Source organism: Durio zibethinus, chromosome 17, assembly GCF_047325235.1.
Source record: "Durio zibethinus cultivar Kanyao isolate XHJ-2024 chromosome 17, ASM4732523v1, whole genome shotgun sequence".
Classification (NCBI taxonomy): domain Eukaryota; kingdom Viridiplantae; phylum Streptophyta; class Magnoliopsida; order Malvales; family Malvaceae; genus Durio; species Durio zibethinus.
This window is the reverse complement of record NC_143178.1, coordinates 6,114,677-6,140,242: the sequence shown is the minus strand read 5'-3', so window position 1 is coordinate 6,140,242 and position 25,566 is coordinate 6,114,677. Positions and strand designations below refer to the sequence as shown.

General features: G+C 36.1%; 4 protein-coding genes and 1 non-coding gene across 20 annotated transcripts; 2 read left to right on the top strand and 3 right to left on the bottom strand.

The window, feature by feature from the left end:
- Window positions 1–460: 460 nt before the first annotated feature.
- Window positions 461–2,154, top strand: LOC111280099 (ubiquitin-ribosomal protein eL40 fusion protein). Its single transcript, XM_022867266.2, has 5 exons — window positions 461–617; window positions 757–843; window positions 1,274–1,376; window positions 1,718–1,784; window positions 1,924–2,154. The coding sequence occupies exons 1-5, from the start codon at window positions 515–517 to the stop codon at window positions 1,948–1,950; spliced, it is 387 nt and encodes a 128-aa protein (XP_022723001.1). The 5' UTR covers window positions 461–514; the 3' UTR covers window positions 1,951–2,154.
- Window positions 2,155–2,233: 79 nt separating this feature from the next.
- Window positions 2,234–6,272, bottom strand: PLR1 (NAD(P)-linked oxidoreductase superfamily protein). Of its 2 annotated transcripts, none has more exons than XM_022867244.2 (8): window positions 5,893–6,272; window positions 5,565–5,793; window positions 5,285–5,378; window positions 5,061–5,184; window positions 4,726–4,827; window positions 3,613–3,764; window positions 3,406–3,499; window positions 2,234–2,847 (listed from the first exon to the last, which is right to left on the bottom strand). In XM_022867244.2, the coding sequence occupies exons 1-8, from the start codon at window positions 6,016–6,018 to the stop codon at window positions 2,662–2,664; spliced, it is 1,107 nt and encodes a 368-aa protein (XP_022722979.2). In that variant the 5' UTR covers window positions 6,019–6,272; the 3' UTR covers window positions 2,234–2,661. The 2 variants fall into 2 exon arrangements, with proteins under 2 accessions (XP_022722979.2, XP_022722970.2); XM_022867235.2 differs by having other exon boundaries at window positions 5,285–5,462; window positions 5,893–6,146.
- On the bottom strand, window positions 6,209–6,288 carry TRNAL-UAG (transfer RNA leucine (anticodon UAG)). Its single transcript has one exon. It is a non-coding gene; the product is annotated as a tRNA-Leu (tRNA).
- Window positions 6,289–6,917: 629 nt separating this feature from the next.
- Window positions 6,918–8,263, bottom strand: LOC111280090 (homeobox-leucine zipper protein HOX24-like). The gene is made up of 2 exons (XM_022867256.2): window positions 7,792–8,263; window positions 6,918–7,687 (listed from the first exon to the last, which is right to left on the bottom strand). Exons 1-2 carry the CDS (start codon window positions 8,146–8,148, stop codon window positions 7,340–7,342), a joined length of 705 nt encoding a protein of 234 aa, XP_022722991.2. The 5' UTR covers window positions 8,149–8,263; the 3' UTR covers window positions 6,918–7,339.
- An 11,370-nt stretch (window positions 8,264–19,633) lies between these two features.
- LOC111280072 (uncharacterized) lies at window positions 19,634–24,839 on the top strand. Of its 15 annotated transcripts, none has more exons than XM_089746302.1 (3): window positions 19,634–20,269; window positions 20,675–20,726; window positions 20,872–24,839. In XM_089746302.1, exon 3 carries the CDS (start codon window positions 23,696–23,698, stop codon window positions 24,653–24,655), a length of 960 nt encoding a protein of 319 aa, XP_089602428.1. In that variant the 5' UTR covers window positions 19,634–20,269; window positions 20,675–20,726; window positions 20,872–23,695; the 3' UTR covers window positions 24,656–24,839. The 15 variants fall into 15 exon arrangements, with proteins under 15 accessions (XP_089602428.1, XP_089602427.1, XP_089602425.1 ...); XM_089746301.1 differs by having other exon boundaries at window positions 19,643–20,327; XM_089746299.1 differs by adding an exon at window positions 20,508–20,594 and having other exon boundaries at window positions 19,646–20,269; window positions 20,675–24,839.
- The last annotated feature ends 727 nt before the right edge of the window (window positions 24,840–25,566 follow it).

The following is a 25,566-nucleotide window of genomic DNA, read 5'->3' as shown; positions in this document are numbered from 1 at the left end:
AGTATCGTCACTATTTAAAATTTCTTGTGTATCTACTCAAAAAATTGTAAGTATTTGTATTTTATTGCTATAATTTTTACTCTTTTTTTTTATCATTCTAATGTCAAACTTATGAAATAACTTGAAACTTTAACTTTAAATTGAGACAATTATTTTTATTATTAGTTTTTATTTCAATAACTAGCAATTTTATTAACATGACTAAAATAAACTTACGGCGTCGCGCCGATCTTCTCTCTAATTTAAATAATATTAACCTCAATTATTAAAAAACAAAAAAAGAAATGGTAACAAATTGTCCACTTGTTAGGTTGAAATTGGTCTTGGATCTTTAAAAGGCTTCTAAATCTAGGTTTGTGGAACATTAATTGGGCTGTGAAAGGTGATTTTGGGTTGTACCACAATTAAAAGCCCAAAATCCAACCCTGAAAAGGAAGACACTCAAAACCCTAGATTTGGGAATCAATATATTTGTTAGATTGTTGGGTATCGAAGCGGAGTAAGGTTTAGGAAAATGCAGATCTTCGTGAAAACCCTAACAGGGAAGACCATAACCCTAGAGGTCGAATCCAGTGACACTATCGACAATGTTAAGGCCAAGATCCAGGACAAGGAAGGTATTGCCTTGGTTTTCCTTACCCATTTTTTTTTCTTCCGTATCCCTCCTACCTGTTTTAGGAATGAAATCAATTGGTGATTATATTTGTTCATCGTGAGGATTTAACGGCTTAGATTATCTGGTGTGAATGTTATCAGGTATACCACCGGACCAGCAGAGATTGATATTCGCCGGAAAGCAGCTTGAGGATGGCCGTACTCTGGCTGACTACAATATTCAGAAAGGTAAATATTGGTGTTCATAGGCCCTGTTTGATTCTTTAGAAAATTTGCCATAAATTTGGACAAAAGATATTGAAAGTATTTTAATTTATTTTGTTCTGTATTGAACTGTGAATCAAAGCCACGAGCATGTTAAAACTAATGTTTTCGTATTGGGAACATGATAGAAGTAGCTGAATGGAAATTTATAGGAATCATTTTAAGTAGTTCAGTTAGCTCTTGTATTGCTTCATTAACTTTATTGAACAATACTCAGATAATCTTATGGTATCTCTATGATGAGAAGAAAACTGTATTCATGTTATCCCGAATTTTTTCTTTTAAGTACTAAAATTAGGGTAAGGACTGGGATTTTGAATTGAAAGCCTGAACTGATCTTTTTTATCTGACATTTATTTTAGTTTGATTTGAATGTTTGTGTGGAATCAAGCAGAATCAACCTTGCATCTGGTTCTGAGGCTTCGTGGTGGCATCATTGAGCCTTCTTTGATGGCATTGGCTAGGAAATATAATCAGGACAAGATGATCTGCCGCAAGTATGTCTGCACTTTCTTATTGTCAGTATGATTGCTTGTTTAATAATATTAGTTTGTCACGTTCTTTTGAGCACCATCATGTATCTTGCATATGCATCTAGTTAGATCCTCCCTTTTTCTGTATGGCTATCTGCATCCAGCTCATTCTTGAAATAAGCATTTTATTCCCCTTTTCTTTGGAAGTATCCAAAATTTTTTGATTCCCGAAGCATGCCATATTGCTGTTCATGAAATTGCGTTCTTTTTCTTTTCCTTCGTAAAATGGGCTTGCATTTAGTACTGAAATCTTTCTATTCTCTATTCCCATACTAAAAATCATACTGTTGACGTCTTTGCTGTAGGTGTTATGCTCGTCTGCACCCCCGTGCCGTTAATTGCAGGAAAAAGAAGTGTGGACACAGCAATCAGGTAAATCATCTATCTGATCCTATTATTTTGTTAAATATGTGTGACCCATTAGTTTATAAGATTTTATCCCGTAAACCTCATCCGCTATTTGTTTTCTCATTGCACCTAATTGACACTTATTATTTCCTTGCCTTGACAGTTGAGGCCAAAGAAGAAGATCAAGTAGATTGCACATCATGAGGGAGGAATTCTACTTTTATTATTAGGTTTCTATATTTTGTTTGGACAGTATAATTGTTATATCGGTCATCTTGACTATCTTAAAGTTAGCTATAATTTTAAAACAATTGTGGTATATGTGCTTCTGTTTGTCCTTGACAATGATTTCTTCCTTTTTGATATGATGATAGCGTGTTTTCTTTATGTTTAATGACTGTATTCCACTTGTGGGCATTCTGCCTATAATTTTCGTGTTATGGAGAATTTAATACTAGCACAGGCTGAAAAACTGGAAAGAAAATTTTTCCTTTTATTTTTTCCCACTTCGGAAAAATTTGCTGAAGAACGACGTTAGCAACTCTAGGAAGGCTGTTGTGCTTCATAGACAACTATTTTTACTTGTACGGTGGTACATGCATTTCCTGCATTTCGGCCTTAAAATTGTCCACAAATATGGCTCCATATGCATTTCCTCCTCTTATTTATCAGTCAAGCTGAAGTAGGATGTAAATGCAACGCTGGCTCTCTTATTTGATGTATTTCGTTCCCACAAACCCCCAATTTCTTTGGTTTGTGCCCCATAATTGTTCCGTCTCATCAAGGGTGCTTTTGCAATTTGTCAAAATTTCATCTGATAATCGGGTGAGAATTCAGACACTCGAGTATTAGCAATATCTTACTCCATGGTATTCATTTGGTCGCTGTATTTCTAGACTGTTTACTTTGTCTGGAAAATGTTTTGGATCATCCTCCGTGGCGACTCCTGAGCTGCATAATCTAACTGAAGCAACTCATTTGAACTTAGGTGCCAACCGAGAGCACCCAGATTTTCCTCTGCTTGTTTCACTGTTTTAACTCCAGGTATTGGAATGGTACCTTTACAGAGGCACCAGTTTATTGCAACCTGCAAATGACATTTTATTTAGGTCTTTAACCAATAAAAGGTAAATATATTCCAGGCATACCCTGGCTTATATTTCAGTTACTAATGCATTTGGTAAGATCTGCTTATCAAATTGAGGGAAGATTTCCCTATTTCTCTTGCTTTATAGGAGTTAAGAGAACTTCATCTTCCTCAAATAACATTACTGAATATATCATAATCCAGTGATCCACTACATTTGAACACGGACGCAAAACTAGGCCTTCCAAGGAGAGTTTGAATGTTCCCATGAACTCAATGCCAGTATATATATATATATATATATATATATATATATATATATATATATATATATATATTTGGTTCAAGAATGAGGCTAGGCCTAGAAGTAAAAATACAGAGAGTTGGAGAAAGTTTGATGCTCTAAAGAGATACTTAAAAGGACAAGGCCAAAGATCTAATTACAGATTTCAGTTCTTGTTCATAAGGACTTAGTTCTAATAGACGGCTTAATTTTAGGAGGATGGAGCTAAACATACAAGTGAAACAGTTGCCAAGCAAAGTTTACATCAGAAGTACCTGAGGTATGGTTTTGCTCCGTTTTTCCGCGATTTCTCTCAACGAAACCAGCAAGGGTTCCAGTCCTGGAAGAATTTGCTTAAACAGCAGGCCCCTGTTGCGAGACAAAAAAGCTTATCGTCAAATTAGCACTCACCTTTGGACCGGGAGGATCCTTTAAATCTCTACCATATCCCTGAAAGTAATAAACACCAGCATTTCTATTACCTTGGCCCACGTGGAAGTCTGGAAGGCGTATATTTCCCAGTAAGCATTCCAAGTCCTAGAGGACTATAAGAAATCAAGCGGATACCAAGAGAGTCACAAATATTTTTAATCTCCATCTGATCTTCTCCCATGCTTATCAGAGAAAATTGTACCTGAAATTAGGGTCATTCTGGAAGTAAGCCTTAGAATCACAAGAATGACCAAAAGGAGTTCTTAAAGTGTTGTTGAAGCCTTAGTTGCTATATGTTCAGGCATGGGATTCATTTAAGTATTGTATTTTAGTTAGATAGCCAGCCATTGAGGCTTAGCTCAAGAGATTGGACTGTGCGGGGTCTTCGGAGTACAGAACTAAAGTTAGAGACTGAGCATTAGTGCTGTCTTCTTGCACACAAACCACAATATGATCCATGCAGAAAATTTGTTGACATCCATGATAAGCTCAGTTATACATAAAGGTCATGTCCTCGATTAAGCAGGAAAATGCTATTTGCAAATAGTTCCCGACATATTTATACTAATTTATTGACTGTTTCTACTCATTTTTGAATGAAAAGGAATAAAACAGTGAGCTTAAATCATGTTTTTCACCAAAACACTTAAACCCCTGTTAACATTTTTCTTTGCCATTCAATTTCCTTGGAGTTGGGATTTGGGTGAAGGGAAGAAGAATGAGCCCAGACACTCTCTATGCAGGTATTTGAAAGTGGCCATCTTCAAAATTGAAATACCCTTAAACAGGAGACTTTAGGTAGTTCAGCATATGCATCCATTAGAAGCCATTGCCATCAAGGGAGATAGCCAGATAGGGTTGGAGTAGAAAAAAAAAAGTCACAAAACCAGCTAATGGCCGTAAAGGTAGGCCAAAAAATGTGTAGTGGTATGAATTTGAGGAAACACAGGAAAACAAGCACAAAAACTAAAGCAAGGATAACCACGGGGGCACTTGGTTTAACTTTGAAGGTAACTGAACACGAAAGACAAGCATGTCTAAGGGGTAGACACAATGATTTCATGCAGCGATTCTTAGTTTCCCTACTTGAAACACAAGCAAGTATAACCACACTAAAATTCCTCCAAACATGAAAAGGAGAAAAATGTCTGAATTATCTATACCTGAGCCGAACTTAGTGGGACTCCTCTGGCTTTAAGGTAATCATAAATCTTTACGAGCTGTTTGGGTCCATAATTGCTAACTCCAACAGCTTTAACTAAGCCCTGAAAATATTTATCAGGTAGATTTTGGCCGGTAAAAAGAAAACATATCATCTAAACTATAGAAACAAACTTGCTATGATGCAGAAAAACTGTTTTCTGGAACGGAGGTCTCTCAACATTTTGTGCTTCAAGTTAAATCTAGAACAAAACTTTCACATGCCAATGGAAAAGGATTAATCTCAGTTTCTAATAACAACAATATAATAACCATTTAAAACGTAATTCATGATAACCTTCTCATACATTGCCACTAAACCACCCCAAAGAGCGAACTCTTGTGGGGGAGCGTAGTTTGCAGTAGACCAATGTAACTGTCCTATTCCAATTTGCTCAATCTGCATTCGGTCCCGAGAGGCCCTGGAAAACAGCTCTTCATCAAATTTACTCATCATTACAACATTTCAGTCAATTGTAAGATGAAGAGAATCACTTATATAGAAGCAATAGAATAGCAAACCTGCAAGCTTCAACAAATTGCCCTGCTGTTAGACGCCAGGGATATGCTGCAAACTTTGTAGCAATCACAATCTCATCTTTTATCCGCTTTTTCCCTGAGATTACAAAAATGGTATGCAATGAACAATCTCTATTGTAATATTGGGATGATGAAAGAAGAGTCCTGGATTTATCAGCCACTGTGATTTGAAACATCCACATATAAAGGTCAATTGTGTCAGAAATGAAAAACAATCTTCACTTTATCTTAGTTTTAAATTTAGATTGAGAAATTAGACAACCTCGAAATTCTCTAATGAACTTTCCCAGAAGCTTTTCACTCTGTCCATTGAGTCTTCCCGTCCCATAAGAATCCGCGGTATCGAAAAGATTGATTCCATTCTCCACGGCAAGATTGAAAACTTGTTGAAGTTGGGAATCCATTGATTGCTGGTAACCCCAGAGAAGCTGGTTGCCCCATGCCCACGTCCCAAACCCCATAGGAGACACAGTCAAAGGACCCGTTTTCACCTGCCCAGTAAAAGCAACCACTGAAAACACACATCTAGAGAATATATCAAACCAGAATTGATAACATGCACGTGTAGAGGTACAGTTAAGATAAATTACTTTTTCCCAGGGCCAGAAGAGAGGGAACTTGAGAGACTTGAAAGGTGAAGATGATGGGAGACAGAATTGATTGGAAGCATTGAGACAAGTGATGCAAGCTGTTGGAGTTAAGTTTGAGAAAGCCATCGCCACGTTCCCACAATTCCAGCAGCCGAGAAAGTGGCACTACCTGCTAGAGTGCTATTTACTACAGTTAGTTATAGTCATGCCTTCTGTGGCTGAAATTGAAACTTGGAAAAGATAACGCATCGTCACAGAAAAAAGTCACTGGCTCCACTGCTACTTTACTAGTGGGAATGAAGAAAGATAACAATAATGACAGCTGTGGGATTTGAACCCACGCCCTTTCGGACCAGAGCCTAAATCTGGCGCCTTAGACCACTCGGCCAAACTGTCGTGATGTCTTTTTAAATAATCTTCTATTAGATTGGTTGGCGTTATCTCCGGCCTAACAAATAACGACGTTCTCTGTTTCTAGAATCTAGAGACTAGAATAGTAGAACACATTTTCTCGGAATTGATTTCCCATGGATGCTTTTCAAGTAAGTACTTGTTTTTTACCCAACTAGTAACTTCTTCAAATTTTGAAAGCCTAAAAGGCTGAAAAAAGAAGTGTAAGGCTTTTTTCGGGTGTCAATGCATATTGAACAAAATTTTTGGAGGTTGTGAGTTCGGTAATATTTAAGCGCGTAATATTTTACTCAGATAAGTAGATAGAGATAGAAAGAGTTAAAAGATAGAATATTTTTCTAAAAGAAAATGGAGGTAGCGATATTAAAACCGAGATCAGTGAGACTATAATTGAAGTATGGTGTGATCATTTGAAACATGTTAGGGGATTTGAGCATAATACTGGGAATAAAAGCAAAATGAAACTAAGATGATTACAATTCTGAAGCAGTAGTTTTATAGGGAAAGGGGTTTGGTCTCTCCTCTTCTATTAACAAATCCGATTGCAGATAGATGGGATTTTAGGTGCTCTTTGGAAATGGGTGACTACTGACTAATGAAGTGTAAATTAAGAATTGTTTCAAAAAGAGCACCAAGTATATCTGGAGCAATCTCATAGCTATATTTGATGTATCATATGTTGATCTATTACCATAATCAAAAAAGAAAAAAGATATTGGAGAAATCTGTGGTTTACAACCCCTAGCATCCCGTTGCACTCTTTACTAAGCTCAAGTTCTAGCAAATTCATGGACACAAGTCATAGACTGAGACTTATAGATGGCCAACTCTTGCTAGTGATCTGAAGATCTTGGCAACAATTGTCGGTGGTTACTTTCTATGCCTTCCAGGCATTTTGCTTTAGTTGCTTGATTGATGTTAGTGGCAGTAAGGAAGCCCCCACTTCACTTTCCTGATTCTCGCCGACTGTAATGGAACAAGACAACTAACATTCAAACAGACACGGAAACATTTTGTTATCGGTGTAGTCCACTCCTCAAGTCCAAAAGTTGAACCACACGGAATTGCTACATGAATGATCAAACATGTCAGCCGAATCAAATCCATACAGTTTTTCAGGTGATGCTGGGGAGTCATTCATGCTCGGGAATTCTTCTAGTGGCTGCCCTGCATGCTCAATATCTTTGTCCTTCTCAATTTGTAAGCCAAAAAATCCCATGTCTTCCACTCCTGCCTGTTGGAAACTTGGCTGCGCTTCAGCTTCACGCTCGCACTTGGTATCTCCATATTCTGAACCACCATCCGTTCTATTTCCATCAGGTCCGGGCTTGCTGACCTTATTTATGTCGTGAGGTTCTTCCAGCAGTTCACTTAGCTTCTGCACCTGAGAATGAACACAAAAGTTTTACGGCCTTGTAAGGAAGTAATTCTCTTAAATAAACTCACACTAGAACATTGTGATAGAGTATGAAGTAGAACATGAAGTACCTGTAAAATCAAGGACTGTTTCTCTTTCATCAAGGACTCAAATCTTGATGCTAAGCTGTCGTAATTAGCTTTGAGTGTTCTGTAATCTTGCTCTATCTGTTTTGACTTCCCTCTGGCTCTTCTGTTTTGAAACCATATAGCTATTTGGCGAGGCTGAAGCCCAAGATCTCTTGCCAGTTGCAACTTCTTTCTTGGTTCCAGTTTTGTCTCTGACTCGAATATAGACTCCAGTAACCTGATTTGTTCATCGCTAAACCTCCTCTTGGTCTTCATCTTATTCTTCTTCTTCTTCCTTGGAGTTTGAGGTACCTGATCTGCTATTGCTTCATGTGCTGCTGGATAGTATTCTCTCTCCATTATTGGATTTTCAAGGTTTTAATTATAACTCCCAGTTAACACTCTATCTGTAATTACAGAGAGATTTTGTAACTCTTTTTTTTAATCTCCTCCCAAGGTAAATGTGTTTGGACTTAGAATTCTACCAAGGAAGGGGCTTGGAGATATATAGTTGGCCATGGTTTCAAGTACTACATACGGTTGCTTTCAAGCGATTGAGACTTTCGATTTATGAATTCTGCTAACCAATAAGGCCAGCTATCGTATGACATTCTCTTTCCTATGTCTTGTGGAATGTGGGTATCTGTCTTCATTCTCTTCCATTTATAAACTATAATCCACATCTTGTGTGATTGCTTCCCTGGCCCTGGCACTATTGCATGAATAAAATTAGAAATCGGATGGAAACTTTTTTACTTGTCATTCATGCAAACATTCAAATTAAAATCTGCTTATCTTAATCTAGAAGAGGAAAAATTCTAAAACGTCTCTTATTTCACCATTCTTGCTTTTAAAATATTTAGCCAAAGTAGCCAACAGCTGTGTAGACTGTTGATAAAGTATTGGATACTTAATTTAGTAAGCAAGATTCCAAGCAACCTAAACTGCCAAAAAAATATCTAACCGAAGTATGCGTATCTCATGGGATCGCAATGGTCGATTCATTCATTTGCTATATGTAAACATTTGGATGCCAGCGGAAAGTTGATACAATAAATGAGGAAACATGCATGTGGAGGAGAAGATTTTCATTTGATATTTTCACTGATAAAATAGAAATTTAACAGCACCAAAGGACCAAGCATTTCTATAGTTAAGTAGAATGCAATATTTAACATTGGGAGGTCGATCATGCATGCTTGGCGAAGAGATTTGGGACAGGATTCAACAGCTCCACGGGGTGAAAACCAACTAATTATGCGTGATTTACTTGTTGACTTTGTTCACCTAATCCAAAGATCACTTTGTTGCCGGTTAAGTCTCCGGGGAATTCCAAATTATTCAGAAATCTTGACCTTTTCTCTGTTTGCTTTCTATTTGGAGCTGTGTGGTATAATACTATTGGATTTTGCTGTAATACTTGTCCAGCTCAAAGGACTCGAAGTGCCCAAGGGATCGGGGGTCGTTATATTTGTCAGAGCATTGAAGGTACATAGATAGATATTAGTCTACTTTCAGATGTTCATGCATTCTTTAATATTCTAAATCATTTTTTACATTCAATTTGACGATTAATCGGTTGAAGCAAGAATATTATACGCTTGTTTTGTCCGTAATCTTTGAGACGTTGATTGCTCCTACGTACAGTTATGGCTGACAGAACTATTGGCCAGAGGAAATGAAGAGTCAAAGTCACTGCCACCTGCATGATTTTGATTTTTTTTTTTTTTTGGTGCTCAGTAAAGTCCTAAAAATCCTGATCCTATTTCTACCTCTGCTTAAATTATAGAGACTGCCTTAAAAGCATGAGACAGCAGTGACTCCAGTCTCCATGCCTAACTGATGAGTAAAATATCTCGATCCATTAGTGTTGCAGAAAAACACGTAATTATTTGACCATATGCTGATGAATAATATCTCCTACGAGTGGCGGGTGGTCCATTTGAACTAAACCCACATTCACCCTGTACATGCATGTTATAATTAACGAATCCATGACCTGGTTAAATATGAAAAAAATTTACTCAAAAATAAATTTAATTCGATATATATATTTGACTAAAAAAAGTTCGGTACATATAAACTTGAACGAACAGCTTCTACGTCGCTTCAGTTGGCGTCTTCCAGGAGATCATTTTTCCAAAAGGAATGACTACATTTCTTTTCCTGGTGGAAGGTCTTAATTAATTCATGATCGGATCTAATGTCAATGTCACTTGCATGACGAAGATAAAGACATGTGTTTGAGCTTTGCTTTATAGATAGAGATATTCAACAGATTTTAGAACATCTGCCATGAGAATTTCCAAGGTGATTAAACATTAACTCCGTAGCTATATCAATAAGCTTTCGCCATCTCACTCTATATTTAGGCTTCTAAATACCAAGAAAAATGTTTTGATTATGATCAGAGTGAGAAAATAGTTTGATGTTAATTTCATGGTTGAGCTGTGCCATCAAAACTGATCATTGAGAACAAGATGAGGATCAAGTAGTTGGGTTCGCCTAATATGGACAAAAGAGATGTTTGATTATTGTCAAATGTTAAATCACAGAAGAAAGCAAATTGCTTTTATATTTACAGCCATCCTGGAATAATCAATTTGGTTTCTAGCTGTCAACTGTGATATTTGCGGTGTGTCGCTTTCGAAGGTAAGCCTAAGCCCATCGAATTTAACACATAGTCCAATACTCGTCAACTGTGTGTCCCTATATTTTCCTTGTTTTACATGACTCTACAGAGGTGGAATGTGGACGGTTCATGGGCTGCTGAAGTGTCATCTTTAGGTAAGTTATAAGTAATATGTGTCCTACCCTCCAGGAGCTTCCGATCATCGATAATCCTACCCTTTTAACCACCCATTGTTTCTCTCCTTTCTTCTTCCCAATAAGCTCAAATACTTAAAAACAAATACTTGTTGCATACAAATGGTCATGTGACCCCTCAATGAGTTTTTATGATCACATTTTCCCATGAATTGTGGAAGGCAACTTTTCATATCCTTATTAAACGAGTTCATATATATTATTGAAACAACTTGATTTCAATCTATTAATGAGTGTGTTGATTCTTTTATGTCCTACTTGACAGTAGATGGATGGATGATTATTGTATAGAGGTGGGCTACCTGGAATTTGTTAAAGGCATGAAAATGTTCACACTGTTTTTTCTCCATCCTCCTCTCTGGACCCCATTTGATTAGAGTTAATCCTTCAGATCAAATTGCGCAATTCACCCGTATATTCTTGTCAAAATGCGAGCATAAAAACGAATTAGACAATTTGACTTCAGCAAAACGAAGAAGACTTCCTTAATGCCCAAAATCCATTAATAATTACGAAGGTTTACTATAATAATTAGAAGGCGGGATTAGGATTCTTTTTGTTTTGTTGTATTAAATTAAAGCATGGTAGGACTAATTAAGTTAGCTGTCCCAAGTCTTGGCAGCTGAGCAGCTTTATCACTAAAGACTGCATCTCAGTGCCAAGGGACGCCATACACCCAGCGCCGTTGACAACGACGCTTTGCTTTGTCGTTGAACGGCCATAATTCCCATTCTTTCCGTTTTGGCAAAGCTTGGATATCTCATTTTGTTGTAACGTGTCAAACCTTATCGTATCTGCCTTTGGGCTGTGGGTTTTAGCCATGGTTAAAACCTGGCATAAGGTACGCGTTGTTAGACGATTGGTGCAAACTGCCGAAGCGGCAGCCGACAATGATGACAAATTAAAGTTACGAGCACTGAATTTCAGATTGAGTTTAGTTTGGTAGGACCCTTGTCTGTCCGTCCGAGTTTCTCTCTCTCTCTCGTGACTCATCATTTTTTGATCTTAAATTTGAAGTTTGTAAGTTGTGACTCATCAATCTTGGGGGCCTTTTTTTCAATTCCATCCTTAGTCACCGGTTAACTCATTCGTCCTCAACAAAATGATCAAATTCAACAATTCAAGTTTTTAATTCGTTCGCAATGATATTCACTGTATTTGTTTTCAGTAAAAAGTGAAAAAAAAAATGCAAAACCAATTATGTATCTTCGGTCCTTTTTTTTTTTTTGGCCAATTACTCTGATACCATTTATACACATAGCGGCAGGTAGTACGGTCAAGGCTCTGGTAACTGACATGACTTCAGTTCTGGGCTCTCCGGGTGGTAGAGTCCTGACAATACTATCTGGTACTATGACAACAGCGTGAAGATCGATCAAACTTGGCAAGATAATACTAACGATAAGCTTTCCATAGATCAGACATACAACCAAGGTATTCTAGCCGGTGTTCAAGACTCTGGCGCCTTCTTGACTTAACGTCGAATTGGGGGCCTGACTTTTATGGAGATATGTCTTTCACTATAGTAACTTAGTATTAGTATGATCTTGAGGCGGTATGACTTTTCTTTAGCTGAGGAAAAGGGATCAATGATCTGTTTAACAGATTAACAAGAGTTTCTGTTGCAGAGGATCCATAATAATATGGCAACTGCAGAGCATACTCAACTTGTATCACTGCAAACTTTTGAATAGATTGAAGAGAAAGATGAAGCTGAAAGATGTAACTATGAAAAAATGAAGATGGAATCACCAAAAGAGAAGAGAGGTTTTTAGCCAAACATATTTTTATAAAAGAAGGTTTTTGTTACAAGAGATGTGGTTGGGAAGTTGTGGATGATTCTTGGTTTTTCTTACTATGATTCTTAGATGATTCTTACTATGATTACTTCCTAGAGAAGTATCATTCTATTTATACATGAAAAAGTAAAGGACTAGTAGCCTAATAAGACGAGACTAGGATAAAGTAACTTTACAAGTGGCTTAGGATAAAACTAAAGGACGGTGAGTCATAACTAAGGTACAATGACTCATAACTAGGGTACAAAGGTCCATTATTATGGTATAGTGACTCATCACTTAAGGTACAGTGACTAAGCACTATGACTCATACTAAAGTACAAAATACATTATGACTTGACTAAGACATAAAGTTGATGAAGACTTGACATAAGGTTGTCTTGATGTGAAGGCATCATTATCAACTTCTGTGGAGTCTTCTGGAGAAAACTGAAATTAGCACGCGTAATTATACAATATTTGGACTGGAGAGGGAATCTTTTGTCTTGTAGCACCATCATTTGAGAGAACGTTGAGTGTGTTCTGGAGAGAGGTTGAGGTGTGAATTATCTGCGCCTGGGGTGAAATCATAGCCGAGGTTGACTAACCATTGGTCTGGATCAAAATCATCAAGTGGGTCTTGAGAATCTTGTTGCCATTCCATTTGTGGGAGAACTTCAGGAGGTTTCCAATAAGGATTCCATTCTACTGGGCCTGCATGGTCTAATTCAAATCTGGTAGTTTCAGAAAGAGGTTCTGTCCAAGTACCATCAAGGCGAGTTTCATAAATTTTTTTATCAATGTTGAGCTGGTAAGTGTACTCTGAAGGATAGTTTCCCCATGGAACTTCATCTTGGATCTCTGGTCAATTTTGCTTTGGAAACTTGTGATTCATTTCACAAATTTGTCGCTGGAATTCAGTGTATTCAACTGGGTGATCAAACTGAGAATCAAACAGTGAATATCTTTGGGAGCTGTAAATTACTGCATAGGGGAAATATTGAGGATCTTTTGTCAAACTGCTGCAAGATCTGTGAAAGATTAAAACAATATGAGGATCAGGAAGAACTTTTGTATATCTCTCATAGGTTTCAATCCATTGGATCCAAATAAGAATGGGTCTGAACCAGGTGAAGAAAAACTTGAGATGTTGTTGACTAGGGTCCAACTGGTGTTTGGAAGGGTTGATAGTTGACTGGTGAAAAAGGTGAAGAAGGGTTTTGAGCTTTGGAAGGGGGAATTCTATACCAATATAGTAAAGGTGACAAAGGTACCATATAAAACAAACTGTTTTATTTGGGAAACAAAGAGGTTCAGGGAATTTAAAGGGATGGATAAAGGGATAATCAGGGTGTATACCAAGAGATTGAAAAGAGGTGTCTCCAAACTTTCTGAGTGTTTTGGACTGATATTTGAGCAAAAGGTGTGAGGCTTTTTGGTCAAGGGTTTGAGTGGCAAGAAGTCTGGGTAACTCTGGAGAAAGATTTTCTACTGAAAGGTTAAAAAATTCATCAGGGAGATCAAATTCATCATCAAGGTGAGGTTTCGGAGAAGAGGGGAAAAGAGGGTTGGTTGAAGAAGAGGCTTGTGAAAAAGAAGGTGTTGGGTTCATCATGGAAATGATTGAAATAACCTGGAAAGTGTTTGAAGGAGGTTTCAAAGGAGGTCTTGTGAGCATGTCTGGGATGAGGTTGTCTTTTCCTTTTATATTCCTGGTGGTGAAGGAGTACTGTGAGAACCACTGTGATAGCCTGAGTAACTGTGCATTTAGCATTTTTTTTTTTTTAAATTGAGCATCTGATCAAAGGCTGACATATCTAATTCCATGAGAAAGTGAAATCCAATGAGGTGAAATTCAAATCTTTGGATACCATACTTTACTGCTAAAATCTCTTTTAGTGTAGAGTGATAATGGAGTTCCGAATCTTTGAATTTTCCGTTTTTGTAACCACAGATTTGTCTGGTTCCATCTTTTTCTTCTAAAAGGATTGCTGACCAGAACTGTTCACTAGCATCTGTCTACAGTATTCTTGTACCATCTGAAGGAATCTTTAAAGTGGGAGTGACTTTACTTTTATCTTCAAGGCTTGTACTGCTTTTGTTTGAATCTGAGACCACGTGGGAGGTTCTTTTTTGAGTATTTGTCTGAGTGGATATGTGAGCTGGGCAATATTTGGGAGAAATTCATTCATGTAGTTGACTATACCGAAAAATTACTGGATCTACTTCTTTGAGAGATTTACATCAGGAAAATCTGCAAGTGACTGAGCAATATGAGGTTGAGCAATGTACTGACCATCTTTGAGATGCATGCCTAAGAAATCAATTTCTGTAGCACCAATGAGCATCTTTTTCTCTGAAAGCATTATCCCATACTGTTGAACTATGCGTTGGAACTTATCCAATAACTGTGCATGAGATGTATCATCAGGAGAGAACAGTAAGATATCATCGATGTAAATCAAGGCATTATCAAGAATTGGAGCAAATATCTTGGTCATGGCTTTTTGGAACAGTGAAGGAGCAACTTTTAAACCAAAAGGCATTACGGTCCACTGGAAGTGGTGTTGAGGAATGCAAAACGCCGTTTTGTATCTGTCCTGTGGATGTATACCTAGTTGCCAAAATCCTACCTTGAGATTAAACTTTGAGAAGACTTTTACATTTGCTAGATTTACGAACAAAGTTTTTCTGTCTGAAAGAGGGAACTTATCATCTGCAAGAAAAATGTTAAGAGGCTTGTAGTTGATTACCAATCTGAGTTTTCCACGAACTTGTTCTGAATGTTTGTTGACATAAAACGCTTCACACGCCCATGGAGAAGAGGTTAGTTCAATTAATCCTTGAGCTTGGAGAAGGGAACATTCTTGGATTGCTTGCTTGAAATGATCTGGGTTCATGCCTGAATGACTAGCTTTTGTAGGATTGGCATGTTCGTCTTTCTTGAAGGGAAGGGAAATGAAAAATTCAGGGTTTTGCCAAAGTGGGTGATCACATTTCTGGAGAAAATCTGAGTGAGTTTTTGCACATGAAAAGTGAATGAACTTGTGTTTGAAATCTTGAAAAACATCTGGTTGAAGGGTAAGGGTAAAGAGGTTGGGAAGGTTTTTCCAAGGTCTGAAATAACTTTCAAACTTGATACCATTTCCACTAAGCTTTAAACCTGGTATACTGGTTATAATATCAAAACCAATAACAAGGTCTTTCTGGGGAAGTGGAGATCCTAAAATCTTTTAAGTTATTCGACATCCTGGAAGGATTTGAAGGGTAACAGGGTTGCTGACAAAGTCTGTAAAAAATACATTTTCATCAGCGATTTTGAAGAAGGTTTTCTGTTTTGTCCAAAAGTGTTTGGGTAAGACAAGAGGGTTTGCTATGGTTTGGGCTGCACCAGTATCAAAGAAAGCTGTGACTGTTATAGGAGGGGAATGTTTGTGAGTGAAAATCTGAACTGGAGCTAGAGGTAATTTTGGAGGTTGAATGGTTTGAATTTTTTGGAGTTCTTGAACTGACATATACTCATAACATTGATCATCTGTGAAATCATCTGAGTATTTTGAGTAATCTGAATCTGCATACTCATCAGCATCAAACTGCTTTATCATAAACAGTGATCTTTCATTCTGCTCATCATCAAGGGAAAAAATTGATTCAAGATCATCATCTGAGAGATTGATACCTGAGATATTGGCAATGTCTTGGATCATCTTGACTGACTTTTTGTCTGACTTTGGGCAGTTCTTTGAGAAATGTCCTGGTTTTCCACAAAGAAAACATTTTGAGCTTTTGATCTTTGGGTCTTTCTTCTTTCTTGCAAATTTGAATCTTTGAAATCTTCTGGGTTTATCAGCATATCTAAAGAATTTCTTGTGTCTGGGTCTGGAGATTTGTGGAGGTCTGGAAGGTCTGAATCTTCTGAAATGTTTCTTTTTCTTGTTGCTGCAAAAACATGTGGGATCTTTGGAGGAACATTTGATTTGTAATCCTGAGGAGGAGTAAGAACAGGGCTTTTCAAGCTTTTTAGAGTTGTGCACCAAGGTTTTGATGTATTTGTGCTCTTTGTAAATCTTATCAAGGGCTTTTAGCATCATCTTGTAGATGTCTCCAAGGGTCATAGATTTGACATCAAGGGATCTGAGGTTCAACTGGGTTCTTGTTTGCTGGGCAAGTTCTTCTGAAACAGAATTAAGAAATGCTTGCTTTAAGTTGACATCATCGAATCCACCAAGTATGTAGAAATACTGGAAGAATTATTGATAGTGTCTGTCAAGGTCTTTTGGATGGAGAGAACAGCATTTGAGTCTGAAGAATTGCTCTCTGATCTTTTCTAATCTGTGAGTTTCTTGTCCATAAAAGATTGCTGTAAATTGAGAGACAGCGTCTGTGATTGTTGGGCATTGAAGAAACTGGAGTTGTCTGTATTCACCAATGTTGTCCCAAAAATTTTTCAGGGTTCCAACGAGTTTAGAAACAAATCTGATCAGGACTGTGTTCATCGTAACATTGGGATGAGAATTCAATTCAACAAGTCCCCATGCTAAGAATTCTTGAAATCTTGAGGGCCATTTTGAAGGAGGAACATCATCAATGGTAAAGACTGAGAATTTTGATGTTGAAGGAAGAGCATGTGATTGTTGTGGAGGAGGGTGTTGTTTAGCATCCATTGCATCAGGGTTATGGACTTCTGGAGTATCATCTGGAACTTCAACTGTTGGTTCTGTCATGAAAATCTGAGGGAGCATCATTTCATCTGAGTCATTAGTATCATCTGTTTCAACTGATTCTTCTGATTTGACAGTATCCATGTGAGATTCATTCTCAAAGGTAGGGGAAAAATATCTTCAATAGAGAACTGAGGAAGGTTATCTTGTGCCATCTGGTGAAGTATTTTTGGAAGGGTTTGTGTAGGAGAAATCATGAGTTGTACATGTTTTTGGTTTGGTTGTGGTGTAGGGTTTTGAGGTGTGGAACTTGAGCTTGGGTGTGGTTTCGAGGGTTGAGAAAGTGGTTGTTCTGCTACTCTTTTGGGTTTTGGATCAACTGGTTGTTTTTCTCTAAATCTGTGAATCTATTTTTCAGTTGTACCGAAAGGGGGTTGGTCTGGTTGTTCTGAAAGAGGAGTGAAGTATTGTGTTGGTTGTGAGGATGTTGGAATAGATGTTGGGGGAGGTTTATACTGAAAAGGTGTGAAAAAAGGTTTTGGAGGTGAGGTTGGAGGATTGTATGGTTGAAATGAGGGAGGAGTATAAGCTTGGTAAGGAGTATCATGCATACCAGTATGATATGGTGTGAAGATGTTGTAACTCGAAGTTGCTTGTTGTTGTTGTTGTTTCTGACGAAACTGATTTTGAAGGTCTGCAAGTTGAATCTTTAGGCTCTTCATTTCTTTCTCTCGTTCAGTGAAAGCATAAGTGATACCAGTGTTGTTTTCAGCCATGTATCTGAGTTCTTGATCAAGTGTGATTATCCTTGACTGAATTTCAAGAATAATATTCTGGAGATTGACAAGACTCTGATCAAAATGTTGACTGACTTGGTCTAACTTATGTTCAATTCTGTGCAAGTAGGAATTTTGCTGGAGAGAATTTTCAGTTTGCCAGTTTAAAACTGCTTCAGCACGAGAAACACTTTTTTGGTTTCCATATTCATCTCTGTCAGTGGGAGTGGGGATTTTTGGAATGTGTTTGTATTGGTCTTTATGAAATTCTTCAAAAGGAGGGAAGGTTGAGTTGGGATAGGTTGGTTGCATCATAGAGATTTGTGGTAAAGGTTTGGGTAAAGGTTGGGAGGAATTTTGAGAGGAATCTGGTTTATGTGTGGGTTGAGTTGAGTAGGTTTGAGAGGGTGGTTTGTCTTTCTTAGGATAGATGACATAGTAGTCAAACTTTCCTGAGGGTTCACCAAGGAGATCAACTTCAGGGTCTCCATTTTCATATCTTTCTTTGAGCTTTTGCTGAGAAGACTTTTTCTTCTTTTGCTTCTTTGGAATATCATCATCATCATCATCCAGGAAGCTTTTATCTGCATCGATCTGGCATTCTTTGCATTGACAATTTATGTTCCAATAGTAATGTCCTGTTGGAGATTTACATTGTAACAACTGAAAAAACATTTTAATCAATGCTTCTTTTGTTTTTGCTTATTTTTGCAGATTTGGGTTGGATCATAAATCTAGAAAGTAGATGTATGAAATCTTGTAAACCTACCTACTAATTATAAGGCCCATTTACCAATTTTCACAATCAGAGGTATATTGTAGTGGGCTTGCCAGATGTTAGACTTAAACATTTATTAAATAAATCGGCCTCTACAAAGATTTTACAACAAATTTATCTTTTTAAATTATAGTAAAATATTTAATATAATTTTTAAATTTAATATTTAAATTATAAATTTATTAATTAATATAATATTTAAAATTTTATTTATTTTTCATGTGTATCATTATTTGAAATTAATTATATTAAAAATAAATATCATATTAATTAATAAATTTATAATTTAAATATCATATTAAAAATTCAAAATTTAAATATCATATAAAAAAATTTTAAATTCAGATATCGTATTTAACAATTTAATAAAATTTAAGCATCATTTATAATATTTATCCTAATAAATATAATATATTTATCTTTAAAATTATTCACAAGGAGGGAGACTAGTAGTGCTTAAACTTCAGTGAAACATGAGCCCTCTGTCACTTAATAATCACACTCTCATCACTTTTAACATAGACAAAATAAGAAGATAATGATGACCAATATCTATGAAGATAATGATGATCAAGATCCAAAGGGCACAAGATTCTGTGCTTATAACTATATCTATATTTATGGAATTTAGTACCAATGAATCGGTGCAGTTAAATAATTTATTTAAAAATTAACATAAAATTAAATTTGAAGTATTTTTTTTTATTTTTTCAATAAAAATATATTGAAAACTATCAATCTCTTAAAATACACCTATTTTTATTCACATAACTTCTCTTAAAAAAAATTTTTTTTTCAAAACATCCATATAGTAGGTTTTTAATTATTTATAAAGCGTTTTCACTGAATTTTGTCTCATGAATTAAGTAACACCATACAGCTAAGAAAAATATTAAAAAAATCAAATAAAATTACAATATCAAATAATAAAATGAGTACCCATATCTTTTAATTTTTTTATAATATATTTAAAAAGTATTTTTTAAAATATCAAATTCTCTTTAAAAAAAACTACTAATTTTTTCTCTATCAAAATATTTATTCACATATTTAATTTTTTTTTCTTCTACCCACAAAGTAGATGTACATATTTATAGTTAATTAGAGCGTATATATTTAGAGAAATATTTTTAAGCGTGTTTTTCATTTTTTTTTTTGGCCAATTTTAAGCGTGTCTAAAACGAAGAAAGAAAGAGCTGAACCGAACGAAACGAACAGCTGGGTTCCAGAAATGACCAGGACCTTGGGACCCCATGCTTTGTTTTCTCTCTCTGACCGCTTTTACTTTCTCTCGTAAAATCAAATGATTATGTTCATCATCATGATGCAACATCACACAAAACCCGCAAAAGAATGGTTATATTGAAGGGAAAGAAGAACGGAAAAAGAAGAAGCTAGGAAAGATCAAGGAAATGAGGGTTTGCGGATACCTAAAGAAATTGCTGATGGGAAGCTTTTCTTGTTGAGGGGAATGTTGTCTGGTTCAAGACCGCCCTCTCTCCATCCATTTTCATCGGTTTCGACCCTCTCAACTGATCATTAGTTTTCAAAATCATCTCAATCCACAGATATAGTCTTTTTCTGTGTTTAATTCGTGCTCTTGGACCAGGCTTCATTCCCCTTAATTACTGCTTCCACTTATATTTTTATACATGAATCAAGGTACAGTACTGCTCGATCTTCTTGGATTTCATCATCAGTACCGTGATTTAACAGATGGGTAATCATTTATGTGCTCTTTTAGCTGTTATAGCTTTTTTTTTATTTTTTTATTTTTTTACCACACGTGTGTATTCACATGGGTTTATGTTAATTTCATATAAATCAAGGTTGTTTAATTACAAGCAGATTGGTGTAATGATGAAGAGTTTTGACTCTGTGGGTTGTTCTGCCTGAACAGACAATGGTTAATTTTCATCATTGCCGATTTTATACGATTATTGTATGTTTCCTTTCAACTCCAATTATAATGACTGCGTGCGATCCTGTCAGTCTCTCCAACTAATCTTTTTTGTTTTTTTGTTTTTCATCATCAGGAATTTTTAACATGATCTTCATGTCTTGTAGGTATATAATTATGTCTTTCTGTCAGTTCCTGTCTTATTGGGATGAAATCAAGGTCTCAAACCCTTAATTCTTTTTTTAATATTAATTTTCACAGCTTTTTTATTAGGGTTTAAGTTCTTCTTCCATCAGTTATAATTAGCTAGAGGTACTTCGATTGCTATAGTACTATATCAAATAAGGGTTTCCTACACTGGCAGTAGGTGGATTTGCAGGAGGGCCGTATCATCTTCTCTCGCCGTCTTGGAAGTTGCCACTAATATATCATGTCTGTTTTCTTTTTGAGGTGAGGGCTTAGTGGAAGACAAAGAACCGAACTTAAGATCTGAAGCTTCAAATGGATATATATATATATATATGTGTGTGTGTATCTATATATATATTCGCCAGAATTGATTCCATTTCAGCTGTTGCTTTCTTTATGGTAAAAAGAGGTATCTTTCTGTTCCTATCTTTTAAAACTCCTTTTCATGGCCTTTTTCTTGTTCATGAAAGATTATTATTCCTTGGAACAATTCAAGAGGTTAATCTTTCATTTAATTTTATTACCATTAATGTTAAATATAACTTTTGTACATGCAATCAACGGTTTAAACATGTTTTCTTAAAAGATCTTCACTCAAGAGATCAATGAAGATCACATTGAAAGAGAGAGATCAGCACTCGTATCGAACAGGGGGTATGACTATCTATTTTTCGTTGAGAATTTTAATAGAAGTACAACTAGTAAAGATCAGTAAAAACTGGAGTTGGGATATTTCTTTGTAACTTTTTGATGTTTTTCAGACCCTATAAGTTGCTTTAAGGGCAATTTGCATCACAAAGGAAAAACTAGTAGTACATGCAAACCCTTTAAAGTACTTTTGAGTACTGTGTTTTTCACTTTTATGAATTTTACCAAGAGCTATTGATGATGCAATGACAAAGCTGCTGATGATGATGAATGACGACCGAGTGGGGGTGATTCATGCAGAAGATTGATTGAGCATTAATTATCAAAACCCCCCACTGTAGTTTTATCAGAATTCTTAAATCTGCACTCCATAAACGTCAGCGACTGCTTATATATGTTCCAGAGATCCAGAATCTCATTAGCTGTAGTACTGTCATTTTTCCTGTAATTCACAAATCACACTATGGCCAAGCTACAAATTGTGTCTTTTCCATCATTCCATGTTTAATAGATTTCCAAAAGCAAAGCAAAGGAAAGCAAGTGCATGAAAGTTTGCTACGTACTGTCATGTCATCTAACTAAAGGTTAACTTTGAATCGTTTAAGTGTTGAAATGTTTCATATCATTTCACAATTGGATGATTAAATTTTTTTTTAAAAAAGGAGGAATTTCCCAATTTTATTAGTATTTAGTTTAGTTTATACAAGAATAATGTAAACAAATCTAAGAAAAAGAGTGATATCTTGAATGAAGGTGCTTCGGAGTGAAACAAAATACGGAATAAAGATACGAAGGATGAGAATTGAGAGTTTAGAAGTTGGCATTCTTCTTACAAGGAGCAATAGTACTGTCCTTCTGGACCACTTTGATTAATTGAAGAAGGAAAATTTATACTACTTTTTTATATATATTCATTGGATGTAGTGGGTGGCAGGTGAATGCAATGCACGAAGATAAAGTAAAAAGAAGAATTCTCTAATCTCTTTTTCTTTATAAAAGTGAAACACAGAAAGTGATCTATCTATCTCTCTCTCTCTCTCTGCAAATGCAGGTTTTATATTGCTTTGCAAAGGGAAGATGGTGATGAAAGAAAAAAGCCTCAGCAAAATCTACCGCAAATTCAACATCAACCCATATTTGCCTTACAAATGGTGATCTATAATTTCAGGCAATCTGATGCCTGGTATTGTTGCCGTATAAGCCTTCTATTATCATCAGATCTATCAACGTTCTCTCAATCTACTGCTGCTTTTAGCTTTCATCTGACTGACTTTGCATTCGATGAAATACAAAAGTGCTAATCCATTAAAGCAATGATCATAATTGGTTTGGGATAATTACAAGATTAGTCTTAAAAGTATGTGTTTTTTTATTTCAGTACTATTATTTCAATCCTAAAAGTTAATAATTACCCCAACATAAATATCATATTGGTCAAAATTTCAAGGCTCATCAAATAATCAAGTCAACCCCTCCATGGCTCCAACCGTCAGCCATGACACCACCGGCCAACAAAGCTCTTCAGATACTTGACTGATATGGGTGAATTGACTCTTCCCTTCTCATTTTTTTTACTTCATGCTACGATCCATATATTAATGTCCTTTCCCAATGAAGTTTTAATTAAAAGAGAAAGAAATCTCTTTTGAAATTTCTACAGCATGGATCTCAAACAATCTCAACTGTTGGCTGAATTTTCTATGAATTAGAAAGCTTCTAATATTCATGTACCAAAAAAACAAAAGCTTCTTAATGCATCCCATCTCTGGCACATCTATGAACAGCTAAGATCAACTGCCTTATGAATGAATGACGAACCATATAAAAACGTACAAAAAATTTGTCTGTTTTGAGAGAGGTTCAATCGTTAAAATATATATGGAATGCCATCGTATGTATCCATGAAAATTCCTATAAAATTGTCCAAACCAAAGACAGCTTTCTATTTAAAAAAAAAAAAGGTTAAATAACCCATAAATAATATTGTTCATCTCCTAAAAACTGACACACAACCACAAGACACCCGAAACCAAAGCAGCAATCCCATGTCACCACAAAAATTTCTCACAATTCCTTAATTCTCTGTTTTTTTCTCTCTCCAAAGGGGAACCTCCTAAAATCTTTTCTAGCTGTGCACGAGCCTGCTTTCCTGCCGGTTGGGAACAGGGGAGAGAAACCAACCCTTTCTTCTCTCCCCCATACCCCTTCCGACCACCCAATTATGCCTTGCATTATTCCCTTTTCTTCCAACTTTTGCTCCTTTCACCGCCGCCGCGACCACCACCACATTGTTCAGATATTTTTAACCATTTCTGCCATAGCCATCATCTTTTATAGCCAACGTGTGTGCCATGTTCTTTATTCCTACCTTACCATTCCTTGACTCCTCCATCGACTTTGCCACCATCTCCTTCATTGCTGCCCTCCTCATCCTCTCTCTTTTCTCTATTTGCTTCATATTTCACCTCCGTTTTAAATCCAGAAGCTCCCGTCATTTGCAGAACTTCAACTCTCTCTGGACCGTCCGATTCCTTTTTGTCTTCTTCATCACCTTCTGGGCATTGACAGAACTGCTACGCCTACCCTTGTTTCGCAGACGATATTTTTATCCTCTCTTGCCACAGCTAACCGTGCCACAACAAGCCAACCTTTGCAAAGTCCACCTTGTTCTCTCTTTAGGGTTCTTCGAACCTGGTTTCCTAGTAACTTTGCTTTTCTTGCTTGATGTCTCCGTCAAGAAAACAACCCCAAGAAGCTTCTTCAGCGTTTTCTTTGTCTTGGCCTCGTGTCTTCCCATTTTCCTTTTACAAGTTTACTTTGTGTTCTTTCCGGATTCCAAGAGACGTTTCCCAGAACTTTTTCATAGGAGTTGGTTCGTCTCCTGGAACAGTGATGATCATAAGACGGTTTTGTGTGCGTACCCTTTGCTAAGCACCATTTTGTTCGGCGTTTTTGGAGCTGTCTTTTCATTGTCATTCTTGTTATCATTCTGGCGAGTCGTCTCTCATGTAATCAACAAGGCCCTCAAGGTTCGAATCTTTGCTCTCGCTTTGACAGTCATCATAGCGTTGCCATTGCAAATCCTCTTTATGGGGTTGTCAGTGTTATGGACACCGGACAAGACCGGTTTCGATGGAGTAGCTCTATTTGTGTTCCTTAGCACGTTCACTTGCGCAGTGGTTGGAGAGGGCATTTTGGTGATTAAACCGATAGCAGACTCGTTGGCCGCGGAAGAAGGAGCAAGAGGAGACAGTTATCGGGGTAGCAGTCACGGTGAAAGGTCGTCTCGGCGCCCCCTGTGTACCTTGTAACGACATAGGATGCCCTGATTCCTTGATTAGGGGCATGGTAATGGATTTCGATGGTGATATAGGAGGCATTTTTGGTCAATTTCATGTTGTATGTTTTAGTCAGTTTTGTGTAATCGAATATGTTGAATTGATACGCTGAATGCTAGCTAATTGATTACAAGTTATTGGCCAAAAAAATTTATATGCTTTTTTCTTTAGTTTTTATTTTTATTAAAAAACAAAATGTATGAACCAATATAGGTAACCTATAAAATATTAGTAAAATTTGCAAAACCACGAAAAAAGAGTTAAGGAAATCAGTCACAAATTTTCATATATATGTATTGCTAATGAAATTCCTTTTGGAATATATATTGAAATGAGTAGATCCGGTCACGTCAGATCATCATTTTCGGATGGTTTCGGTTTGGGGTTATTTTGAATTTGAGTTTTTTTTTTTTTTTTTTTTTTTTTAAGATTCTGAGTCTATTTTAAATTTCGATCATTTAAATTTGACACTCAAATGATTTTGATTTGGGTCATTCCGTTATTAAGTCAAACCATGTTGAATTTTTAATGAATTATTTAGATAAAGTCAGATTTTATTTACTCTAATTAAATTATTCAAAGTTATATTTTAATGAACTAATAGAATATTTTCACTTTTGATTTTTGGCATCATAAAAAAATTTATTTATGATATATAATTTGAAAATTTTTTATTTATTTTGCATAATTGCATAAGTTTAATATAAATATAATAATACAAAAAATTATTTTAAATTTTTTTACTCATAACTAAGAAAATACTTATAATTAAAAACGATAATTTTTAAAAGTTTATAATTATAAAAATATATATAAAAGAAAATTTAAAAGATTGCTTAATGTTACTAAATATTTAAGACGTGTTATATTCATTATTTTAATTA